This window comes from Crocodylus porosus, unplaced genomic scaffold, assembly GCF_001723895.1.
Source record: "Crocodylus porosus isolate Cpor-Errol unplaced genomic scaffold, CroPor_comp1, whole genome shotgun sequence".
NCBI classification, from domain to species: domain Eukaryota; kingdom Metazoa; phylum Chordata; order Crocodylia; family Crocodylidae; genus Crocodylus; species Crocodylus porosus.
The window spans coordinates 7610626-7623353 of record NW_017728942.1 but is presented as its reverse complement, the minus strand read 5'-3'; the positions used below and the strand labels follow the sequence as shown (position 1 = coordinate 7623353).

Sequence of the window (12728 nt, the reverse complement as noted above, 5' to 3'; positions counted from 1 at the left end):
GGGAAAATGTTGTCTTGTGCTGCTTGTCTCCTCCTCACCCCCCCTTTTTTTGTTTTTTTGGGTTTTTTTTCCTTCTGCTAAGAGGTTGTTGATATTAAATCATAGCAGCAGGGATTGTGGGGGAGGGTCCCCCATATGATGCGCTTCTTAGTGTATCTGTCAGTGACTGCCCCATTCCCATTTCTCTCTCTCTTTAATGCAGGACCTGAAGTATCTAAGCTGGTGTTTGTCATAATACCAGGCCTTGCCAAGGGGCATGAAGAGCTCTGGGGGCAAGAAGCTGCATCATAATGTTCCTTCTCAGTGCCAGCATCTATCTTCTCTTCTTTATGATTTTACTTGATTTTTATGGATTTGGTTCTCGGGTTCCCGTAACCATAAAGAGCAGATCCTGTCCGCTCTTTCCCCTAAGAGCTTTCCCCCTTATCAGGCTCTCAGTTCTCTCATCCCCATCTCTTTTTCTTGCAGTAGTTGAACTAGATGCTCCAGCAACTAGCTGCCACTCTGGCAGCTGATAGGATGAGGAGGGTAGCCCATGTCAGGTGTACAAGGCATGGGGAATACACCTTATTAATGGATTTCCCAGGCTCTCTGTCTTGCCATCAGTTTTTTTTTTTCCTTTATAGTTGCAGGAGCTGAAGTTATTAGACATAATGTCAGTCCCTAGAATGAAAGACAAATAGGTTGAAGGAAAAGAAACATCTCCCCAGTCATGGTCTGTGTTGTGTCCTATCAGGCGTCTGAGTTCCCTTCTCGGTGCAGGTGGGCGTTATAATTAATAACGCTGCTAATGGGAGACTAGGGGGCCTTGGGATTAACTGCCTTGTAGCTCTTCTTCTGCATATTTTCACCCCTGTTTCTTATTGCAGGCAGCATGGCGGGGGGCGGGGGGGGAAGGCCGCTTGTGGGGAGAATGCTTCCCATGCTTCTGTTGTCTCCTGCACATTCTCTTCTAACCTCCTTCTCGTTGTTGCAGGCGCTGGAGGAGTGCAAGGGGGTGTTATTAACCATAACACCAGGTCTCAGAGTTCAGCTCTGGATGGAGCCACAACGACCAGCACCAGCACCACCACTGCAGCAGCTACAGCAGCAGCTGCAGGAGGAGGAGGAGGAGGAGGAGGAGGAGGTGGAGGATCTGAAGTTACTGCTGCTCCAGGGACCCTCAGTCAGGGCAAATCGGTGGTTATCAGCACCATGGCAACCTCCTTGTCCACCAGGAATGGCAAAATTGGGACCACAACCGTGCAAACTTTGAACGGGAGTAATGTGGTGATGAACTCTCACCACTCCGGAAGTGCTGCTTTCTCTGGGACTCCTGCAACTGCTAATCCTGTTTCTGCACCTGCTGTTGCCCCTCTAGTTAACAATGGACCTGGATCGGTGGGGAAAGCAAATACTGTTAATGCTGTTTTGCCATCAGCTTCCAGCACTGTCATCCAGACTTCTTTCCTCAGCACTGCTGTCTCCTCTGCCTCTTCCTCACCCACGGTGATCTCCTCACAGCCACCACCAAGCATTGGAAGCGGGGGGGCTACTGTAGCACTGGTGAGGCCACCGATTCATACAGCAGGACCCACGGTTGCTGCAGCTGCTGCAGCCACCCAGAACGGGAGTAATACTGTGATCAATTCAACCATCAGTGTGGGGAATTTTCCTGCTGTTGCTGCAGCCACTGTGGGATCTGGAGTTGCCCTCCAGACATCGCTTGTGAACAGCCAACCTGGTTCCAGCGTGCCGGCAGCCCCCACCACGCAGGTCATCAAATCGGAGTCTCCTAAAACTATAGTGCAGGCAGTTTCCCAACAGCAGACACTGGCTGCTAGTGGCCAGCCCAGTACTACAGGGGGTAACATGATCATTGGGCAAACTATGCAAGCTGGGCTCTCTAATGTGGCCCCCAATCCTGGTGGGATACCTCCTGCAGCTCCTGGTACTCCTACGGGGATGGCTAAGGGCACTGCCAATACAGTGGCACAAAATCTGCCAAGGACTCCAGCAGCAACGACAAGTGGTATCAGAGCAACTTTGACTCCTACAGTTTTAGCACCTCGTCTGCCTCAGCCACCTCAGAATCCAACTAATATTCAGAACTTTCAGTTGCCGCCAGGTAAGCAAAGGCCTGAGGCTTTTATTTTGTGATGGTGTCTGTTGCTGAGGGGCAGATGAGCGGATGATATACCTTGATTGGGTCTCACATCCTGGGGAAACCTGTATGTTGGAGAATCACCTGGTTTTGAACAGTGGCATGGGATATGTCACGTTTGTTATGCTGGTTCAGGTGACCAGAGCATGTTGACATAGAATTGTTTTTAGAAAAGCTGCTGCTTAAATCTCCCTTTTTATTAAAATGCAAGCATGAACAGAGCTGCAAGCTGGCACTGTGTGAGACTGGGCTATGTGAACACCCATTGCCATTTCATTGTCATTAAATGCATCTTGACTTTTGAAACAGTTTTGTCAGTAATTCACGTAACCTCGCTTGCCTAGCACAGTGCTTCTTTTCCTTGTCTGTCCCTGTATGCCCCTACTACCATTCAAGACGCACGTTGCTTAGTAGTGCAGCACCAGGTACAATGCAAGAAAGCTGTCTCCTTTTCTTACAAATATGTTAAAAATCCGATTTTGTGCTTTCATGGATTTTGGATGATGCTCTTCTGTTAGTGTCCCTTCAATGTAAAGGGAATTTTACTCTGTCCTTACCTCACCCTGTTGTGTCTAGGGTTGCAGCTTCTGTAGTAGTTCAGAGCATGCTGTGTGCTGAGGCATCTTTGAACAGGGAGTCTAGTCCTAGACCAGAAGGGGTGAAATAAAGGCAGAATAGAAAGCTTTTGCCTTCTAAGAATTAGTTTTCTCCTTTCTGAAGTGTCCTTGATTTTTGAGGTTTTAAGTTAGATGTTTACTGTTTTAAATGGGGCTTGTGTCCAGTTTTAATTTTGAACTGAAAAATATTGGATGGACTCATCTGTGGATCCCTCCTTTTATTGGCAGGATGTGGTAGTATCTCTGTTCTTGTTAATCAGTATTTTCAATGCAGTATTTTTAGGTGGCATTACTATTATACAAAGAGCACCTAATTACATTTAATTACTAATACCTAATGAAATCAACAGCATGCCATTTGATGGTGTTTAGTTTAGTAAAAAAATCTTGAAATTACTAACCATCCTTAAAGTGATGGTCTTACCAGCTAAGAGTGCAGCAAAACAATGTGTTTGCTAGGCTCAGTATCTTTCTGCATAATGTTCCACTTACAGTATGTGCCATTGTAAAGCTCAGTGAAGCCTGTCAAATGTTCTGTATATTTTAAGTGCTAATTGGATGTTAAAATACTCTGGACATTTTTCATTGTATAGACAGATATTCTCTGTAAGAATGACATGCTGATATTTCAAATCTGTTTTTCAGTTTATTGATAGGTCCCTGACCTTGAAATCCTGAAAAGTTTCCTTTGCTGCAGTATAAATCAAATTTATCTTTTACTGTTGATGACTTTAAAAGGTAGATGAATAACTCCATAGTGACATGATAATATTGTATTGTAAAGTCAGTTATGGAGAATAGCTATTGGACAGAAGTATCTTTTTATTAGGGAAAAAATATTGGTGACTTCAAACCACTTCAACAGCATATGAAAATACTACCTTTATGAACAAAGGTCTTAATCATTTGGCCCAGGATTCTACTACATCTGTGCATAGTCCAAAAAGTCCCCCAAAGTAAATGCTTTGCAGGTCTAATCTTTAAACTTTAGAATAAAGTTCTGTTAGTACACTTGGGGAAGGGGTCCCTAAAAGCTCCCAAGAGCTACCCTTTTGTTCTGTCACTCAGCAACATAACTTTTGAAACAGTTATGCTTGCTTCTTTTATATAAATTTAATGGCCAGATATTGAGCAAAGCTTAAACTGAGGGCTGAGGTGCTGAGCCTTCCTGAATATCTGGTCTCAGGTGTAGGTGCTGTGAACTCAATACTGTCTAGACGCATGCACTTGTAACTGCCTTTACCTTGCGTGGGATTTATATACATTATTAGTGGGAAGAGTATAGATTGCTGTCTAAAAAGGTAGCAAATAATACTGCAGGTTATGGTGCAGTATGAAGAATTTTTGAAGGCTGTCTAACCCACTTGTGAAATTGCAGCTACAGTACTTGTATGAGCAAGCATTTATGAGCAAGTATTATGTTTGGACATTCAAATTGGAGAGCTATGTGCTAATGCAACTTTAAGAGCAAAAGCTGCATGTGCAAAAATGTGTGTACCAAGTGATGACAATTTGGAGTCCTCTTATGAAAAGTATTACTCATTATACAGCACATGCTCTGTAGTTTATTTTCCAAACAAAAAAAAAAAAATTTGAAGTACCAGTTGCTTCCTTTCCAGACTCGCAAAGTCTTGTTACTGTTTAGTATAAGGCAAATTCCATATAAGATGACAGTAAGATTAATACAGATATTGACAAGTGCCTGATAATACTACTTTTCATAAACAGGAGCACATGGAGAACACTAACTTTGCTAGTCTAAAATGTATTGTTTCTGGAGTGACGCCTTTATAGTTAGTGTATCAGATTTTAACCTGAAAGCAATTTAAAACAACCAAGTTAGAAAGGCATGAAACTGGGAAGAGGATGGGCTATTCATTGTGGTGGTCCTACTGGATTCTGATAAGTGGTTTTTTTTTGTTTTGTTTTTTTTAACTTTTTCTCCTGTACCCACAAGGAATCAAGAGTATTCAGGTCATGGTTTACTTCTGCTTTTTATCAAAATCTTGGCTGGGTGGGAGAGGATCTGTCTTCTACTTTCTCTTCACCAGTATCCCAGGTTTGGAGTTTGTGGCCCTCATGCTTGGATTAGTGCAGTGTGGACCTAAAAATGGATCTAAAGGCATACTTTGTGGCTTGTAGAGGATTCTGAAAATATTCTCTGGTTGTTGATGCCATCATATATTCAAGTAGTTTATTTAAAGTCATGATTTCATAAAATGCATTGTAGTGAGTTTTTACTGCTTGCACTGGTTTGAAGAAAATGATATGAAAAGACATCTTTTATATGCTAATTTGGCAGTAGCTGGGAAAGTTATGGGTTACCTGAAATATTGGGACAGTATGCAACTGTTACACCACAGGCAGAGTAACAGATTTTTAAAGGCACTTTTCTTGGGTGAAGCAGATTTGCAAGTAGAACAGAACTATCATAGCACAAGTGAGGCAGTGCAGTGAATAAAGCCATAACTAGCACGAGGTGGAAACATTTTCAACATGGTTTCCCACCACTATACACTTTTTTTTTTTTCTTTCTAAATAGTGTCTTCAGTTGCAAGCCTGTGTTCAAGCTGTTATAACAGCTTTTTAGAACTGGCCAGGAATAAGATCTACAAGCCTACCCGTACCATAGTATTATTATCAACCTTGAGAGGTCAAAAATCATGTTGCTCTTATCACAAGTGCGTTCTGCTGTCACTCTGCTTTTAATGTATTTTTATGAACAGGCATTGTACTGAAATGTCTAAGAAACCTGCTTGAAGTAGCAGAGCAGAATGGTAGGAAAGTGTTGTAGGTGTATATAGAATAGAAACAGTACACAGTTGGCAGCTCTGGATAGTTTTCCTCTCTAACTTGGGCAAAGCTGAGATCTAGAAACCTTCCATTGTGTGCATTAGTGTTTTGGGGAGTGAGTTTTAGTGCTTATGAAAATTGCAGGTTGAATAACACCGAAGACCAAAGGTCCCCTTCACAAAACAAGTTTAATACAATACAGAAGCAGTCAAAACTTACACTGTCCTACTGGTATCCCTCATAGATTGAGAGGAATAGATTGTTCTTTAATCCTTAGGGCTTTTGCTGCGACTGCCAATAAGGGTGTCAGTTATGAAGTGTACTTTTGCCACAAATTTGCTTTGTGCAGGCCAGGGAACATCTCTCAAATGTTTCTCTGTTAGTCCTTCAGAGCCTCCTGTATTTGCTAGGGGATGGGTAGAGTGGCATAGATTCCTCTTCCTGGTTCCCCATCACCTAGCTTCTGCTTTTTTGGGTCCCCTTGCCCTTAGGATATCTCCACTGTGACTGCTGCTGCTCATAGGTTTGCCATGCAGTAGTAGCACTGTGCCGCTGGTTGTTTTTTGACATGTTCAGTGTTTCGGGGTCCTCCATGCAGTGGTGTTCTTAATTTCACTCTGCTGCTACAGCTTGCTTGAGCTACAGGCACTGGTAGCACTGGAGCAATACGCCTGTACTCCCAAAAAAATGGCATATCAGCAGGCTCATATCTGGGTAGCTTTCTTCATAACTGTGGGAGCTGGCATCTGTACTTAGTTTTAAACAGAACTTTGGTGGAAACTGATGTATTTAGGAGGATTCTTGCCCTTACTGTAGGGTAGGTTTTTGTTTACTGCGGTTTTTTTCCTTCCTTTTTCAAACCCTTGTTTTGGCCCCAAATTGGAAAAACACATGAGTGTATGCTTCAAGTTAAGCACATGCTCAAGTCTCATTGATTTAAAGACTGATCCTTTCCTTCACAGGAGCCACTAAAAACAATTTGTACAGTTGTAGTTTTTGGCAAATGGCTTTCCATGCTCTTAAATAATATGCACGCCACCAAAAAAAACACAGCTGGGCACAAGTTTAATAAATAAGCGTATTAAAATTGGCCCGAAGGTATAGAAATGGACTCTGGTTCCAATCTTGCAAACAGTTTAATATACGTGATTTTATGTGAATGAGTAGCTCTGCTGTCTACGGGGTTGCATCCCAATGCGACAAGAACATTAAGTTAAGATCGTAGCTGGAAAGATGAAAAACTAACATTTTGCAAAATATAAGCAATCATCTAATTTTAAAATCCTTGTGGTACTTGTTCCTACTGAGCATGTTGCTTTTCAGTTCCACTCTGCCTTCTTTGTGCATCCGAAATGCTTAATTATTTTGAGACTTTTGTGAATGTGTACGCATCTAAGAATGTGCTGACTTCCAGATGTGAAAGGTACTTGGAAATTCTGAAATGCTAAACATTGCAGTGTAATTCCATGCGTAATTCCCACCAATTTACGAGCAAGCCCAACTGTATCTGTCTGCTCACAGCTTCCCTGTACAGCTCAGCAGACTGCCAATATTGTGCCTGTTAACTAAGTTAGCATGGCTGTATTTTGACAAAAATAAGGTCTGTAGGACACAATGATAATAGCAGCTTCCTGTAGTACTTGTATAGCATGTTGTGCTTTCCAAGCACATTACAAAAGTTAATCCTCGCAACACGCCTGTGTAGTTGGTAAATAAATGAGTATGAATTCAGTGTTAAAGCTGGGGAAACAGTATGAGAAATGTTCTGACTTGCCCAAGGGCATAAGAGGATCTATGTCAAAGCCGAGATTAGAACTTGTGAGTCCTGTTCTCAGATCACTAGAGGTACATCTGTTTCAAAAAGATAAAATTTAAGGATATCTCCCATCGAATCCTCTTCCGGGGAAATGCTGTGTACAGCAAAGGGAAGCGTTCTGTTTTACTTGAAATCTGTTGTATGTAGATCCATCGGATTGACCGTATTTCCAGATCGAGTAAGAGAGAAGGATGAAATCAAATTTCAAACTTATCATTGAAAGCTCTTACCTACATACTAAGACAAGCTTTGCTGTTTATCCCAAGAATTTAAAGTGCAGAGAGTGATATTTTTACACGTCGTAAGGCAGAGCAATAAATTGCTTTAAGCAAGTTGACAGTTTGAGTTGCCAGGCTTTCTTTGTAAGTAGTATAACTGACCTCCCCCAACTCCCCCCAAGCTAAATTGTGAAGATGTTTGCTGCTCTTGGACCCTATACACTACATTTCCACTTCAGAGTTATGGAAAATACTTTTATTTATGTCTACCTTGGTAACATAACAGAAGAGAGGTTCTTTTTGATGTGCTTGGCACCGGTTGGGAGTTTAGTCTTGATGGGGGTTTGGGCTTTGCTTAATAGTTCATTGTGAAGACTGTGTACATGTGTGGCTAGGGCTATGAGTATGGGTTAATTGTTGCCTTTTGAAGTATTCCTGCACACCATTGCTGCTGCAGGAACTGTCCAACAGTGTATTTGCTCAATGAGCCACCATAATTTTCCATCTCCATCCGTCACTAAGTGGGCCGCTTCTGAAGCCCACTTGAACTCCTTTGGCCTAGGGACCGAGAATGTGGATGGTGCAGGTGTTCAGGGTTACTTTTACAATAGCATTCTGCTTTAGTTGCCTTAGCAATGGAAAATGAAAATGTAATAGTTTCATGTTAATCAGGAAAAAAGTGCAGTGGTCACCCGCCATGGTGATAAAAACAGAAGTCAATGAGCAGCACAAAATACCCTTGAGAGAGAATGTTTTGATATATGGAGTATTTTGTCTACTATTTGCTTGTCTTTTATGCTTTTGGAAAATTGTGTTTTTCTAGCATTCTGCTGATACACTAATTTAGACTGCAACACAAAAAGCTGTTAAGTGTATGTATTAATAGTGTCCTAAAGGGTGGGGGCTTAGAGGAGATGGTTGCTCCAATTGGTGTTGAGAAAACACTTTCCATTCTGACTGTCCAGAATGGCTTGTTTCACTGCTTGCAAATCACATTTTAAAAACCATTTTCTTGATGGTCTGATCTCCATGTAGAAGCCATTTCAAACAGAAAATCTAAACTGCTTTGTTACACTACTCAAGAAAATTTCCTCGGAATATTTTCATGTAAAAAAAATACGGTTAAAATAGCAGCTTTGACAATACTTAGATGTAAACTTGGCCCTGTGTGTCTGCATTTGGTACTTGGGGTTTGGCATTTTAGTGTTTGCTATCTAGACATTCAGTGTTACAACACAACCTTTTATCCCAGGACAATATGTTCCACTAAATAAGAAAATGCTATGCTAATTAGATTTTGGGGGGTTTGAAAAAGGAGATGATAAAAACAATTGATCACTCAAAAACACGAGAGAGATTTTCCACAACTGGACCTTTTAGGTGGGGAAAACACTTTCCTGACAACTTTGAAATCAGCTAAAATTCCTGTCTGCATTGAGCTGTTCAGATGTGTATGGGAGTTGGTAGATTCTCTGCATCTGTAGACAGTTGCACTGGCTTCATTGAACCTTACCTATGGCCATAGAAGAACACCAATGCAAAGTCCAGATTTGTCTTTAGGATCTCACTGAACAGTGGTGAAAACTGAATCGTGAACTCTCTCCTGCTCAACTGCAGTCTGCTGCTGAGTCTTTGACAAAGTAATGCTCTACAACATCATTTTACAGACAATGTGCCTGACAGGAAATGGCTTGACTTAGACATTGTCTTCATCAAAAAGCTATCCTGGTTTAAATTACATTTTCTCAAACTAATCTAGGTAAATATACAAAAAGCTGTATTGCTTTATCTATATGTAACACTATGTATCACTGTAATGTGAACACCTGTTTTCCTGGTGTAAAGGGGCTTGTAGCTATAAGGTTTATTTCCATAATGGAAGCATAGTAAAGTTTTATACCATAAGGCATCTTGTATCCATACAATTATATGCACACACAGAATTGTATCCATCTTAATTTAATGAATCCCATCCCTACTTGAAATAAGTTTTTATATTAGCATAACATGAGCAAACCAGGCCACAGCTAAACAGGTGCAGAGGACAGCATAAACGCCCCTCACTTCAAATGAAACCAGCCTTATTTTCATGAAGATCAAAGTGCACTGCAGTATCTGGCCATCAAGCCTTTTGTACATCTTTGTGTAAATCTACCTAAAATAACACCTTGAGCTAAACTGACACAACTTCCTTGTGTAAGCAATCCTTTCTGTGGCCAGCATTGTATGTTATGTGGCACGTGGGGGGACTTTATTACTCGTTTTTATTAATAAAGAAAATTTGAACTCAGAAGGGAGTGAGCTGACCCTCGGACTCGCATAGAGCCACTTTGAAGGCACTGTACAAATACGTAGTAAAAAACACACTCTCCCTGTCCTGCTGCGAGGTTGGATACGTGGTTTTCCAAAAGCCAGTCTCCTTGGATATCCATGTTGAAACATAAAGACTTTTGTTTGTTTGTTTGTTTGCTTTCCCCCCACCTCCCCTCCTCTCCTACTTTAATTTCAGGGTTTGGGTTTTGATCATCTGAGATAAATAATAGGGTTGTAGTGTTGTCATAGCTGTGATGGCTCAGGAAACATCCAAGAAACAAGACTTTTTCTGTATACAGTTGGTCCAATAAAAGATCACAAAAAACCTTGCCCCTGGATAAATAGTTTCACTTTTGTTTTCCGTCTTACACTAACGTGCACACACATACATGCTCTGCTCACACTAGCAAAGTGTTGCAATAGGTTTTAAATACTTCACTGAAGTGTTTAAATTCTTCTGACCAGGATAGTATTTTACTTTGCACTTGTGCAAAGCACAAAGGATTGAATCAAATGCTATGCCTTATTTTGTGGTAAATGAAACCAAACTGATGCATACAGGAGTGTATCGATGACTTCCCCCCGAATTTTACTTACAAATCAGAGACAAATTTTGAACCTCACCTGTCGAGCAAGCTCTTCTAACCTTTGCTGCTTTAGTTCTTGAGAATGTATCACTAAAAGTATTTTTTCAGTCATGCGTTATAACCAGTGCAAAAACAAGTGATTTTTATGAAACTGGTGTTTAAGTAAGACATTTCTGTTACATTTAAAAATTCCTGTTTGCCTTGTAAGTACAGTAGCACATCCTTCTAGCAGCAATGCTATGTCTTATAAGTGCAATTAAGCTAAAACGCTGCACTTCCTAGTGAATAAGATGCCCCCTCCCCTAGGGTAATTTTGTGGGCTGAAAAGATTTTAACATGCATTTAAAATAACTGACTTCTGATCAACTTTTATTATAAATGAATTGCTTTTCATTACGTAGCTTCAGTATATAAGATGCACCTTAATTTTAGACTTCTGTTCTGGGGGGATGTGGGGGAGCATTTTTATTTTCTGTTTCAAAAAATATGGCTTGCTACTCTGAGTTTTTGACCTGTTAAGTGTCAAAGGTACACTTTATTTAGGTGAAATGAAAAATGTGCAGATGTTGTACAAACCACCCAGAACACACAATCCTGTCCCAAAGGGTAAACAATCTAAATAACAATGTAGAAATGATAGCTAGGTGAGGGGATACAAGATTGCTCAGTCATCTAATATTTGTTTCAAAAGCAACAATTCCTAATCTGACATAGCTGGTTCCATGAAAAAGCTAGGACTGGCAAATCCTGTGGAGAAAAGAGGGAGCTTGAAGTAAATGAGGGACTATGGCAGGAGCTCCTCATATAAGGATCGGATCAGCATGGATGAAATTTGGGAGAACAATTTAAAGGGATTAGTTATTCTCAGAACTGGGAGGGGGGATAGGAAAAATATGAGCATAGGAAGCAAGAAAGGAGGTAAGATAGCGAGAACTTTTTGAAGAAAAGAACAAGGAGCTTTAAATTTGATTCAGTGATGTTACCCTTTAATAAAATGCACATTGCTATATCCTTGCATATATGTCAAGGATAAGGAAAAAAGGGCTCATATCTATGGCGTGTTCTTCAGTCTCATGTGTGTCCTTTTATATTCTGTTTCCTAGCATACCACTCTTCTGGGACGGAGAAAAGGAAAGGTCTCTTTCATGTTTTGTGGGTTACCCAAGATTGGCTTTTTAAAAACTAGTTATTTTTCTTCTCTTGAATATATCACTAAAGTAGGATATCTTTTGATGTCTTGTCCCTTTAAGTAATTTGAGTTGGGATTTCTGGGGGAAGAAATTCCTATTGCTACCACTTCTGGTTTGCCCTGCCTTGGAGTAAGACAGTACTAAAAATGTTGCAGGTCTTAATCTCATCTGCATAAGGCTTGTAAAAGTGTAGGTGGTCACACTGGTGGGAATTCTTTCCTAAAGCTCCCAAAGAATTGTTTACTCTGGGCACTCAAAGGCAAAGCTTTTTAAAAAAAAGTCAAATTGTATTAATTCATTGTAATGCATTAAGCAACTCTTAGTTGATCTGTTTTACTTTTTTGATAGTTTATATGTGTTCTAGTCTCAGAATCTCTCCCTTGTTGCATTTTGATAAAAAACCAAGACCATTAGAAGTATTTAATGGAAAAAAAAACAGGAGAAATATGCATTAAAGAAGCTTGAAACCAGTCTTTTCCATGTGTAGACCAGAAATTCTCTCCTGCACCTGAGAAACCTTCCATAAGACTATACCGGCTTAAGTGAGTAGTAGTAATTTCGGCAAATACATACTGGGCGTGTCTACACATGCATTTATGCTGGCTTAAATTTACTGCACAGTAAGCAGGAGTAGGTCACTGTCTATATCTGCAGGCATTAAAGTGCATTAACACTGTGTGTGGACTGACTTGGGACTAAAGTTAGTCCCAAGTCAGTCTACACATACTGCATTACTGCACAGTAAGGCATCTACATGTGTGTTAACTGACTAATTGGGCATGATGCAGGTATCACAGTTATGCTCAAGTTGGCATAATTTGCCATATTTACTGTGCAGTATGGGTAGAAATGCCCATCTTCTCGCACTTCCCCCAAAAAAAACCCCAAACAAACCCTAAACAACTCCATCATAGGCATTCTTTCCTATAAACAAGGCATAGTCTTGTATGTATTTAGATGACAAATGGGTAGGTTTTTAGGACCGTACTCTGATTCTATGGTCAGGAAATTTGTCATAAAATTGAGCAGCAAAAGATTGGTTTTCTGTTGT

The 12728-nt window shown here is 40.5% G+C and overlaps 1 protein-coding gene across 1 annotated transcript in view; it reads left to right on the top strand.

The window, feature by feature from the left end:
* TAF4 (TATA-box binding protein associated factor 4) overlaps positions 1-12728 on the top strand; it is a 58170-nt gene that overhangs the window by 5658 nt on the left and 39784 nt on the right. The window contains exon 2 of the mRNA XM_019548089.1: positions 977-2107. Within this exon, the coding sequence (XP_019403634.1) occupies positions 977-2107 (1131 nt within the window). The remainder of the gene's footprint in view (positions 1-976; positions 2108-12728) is intronic.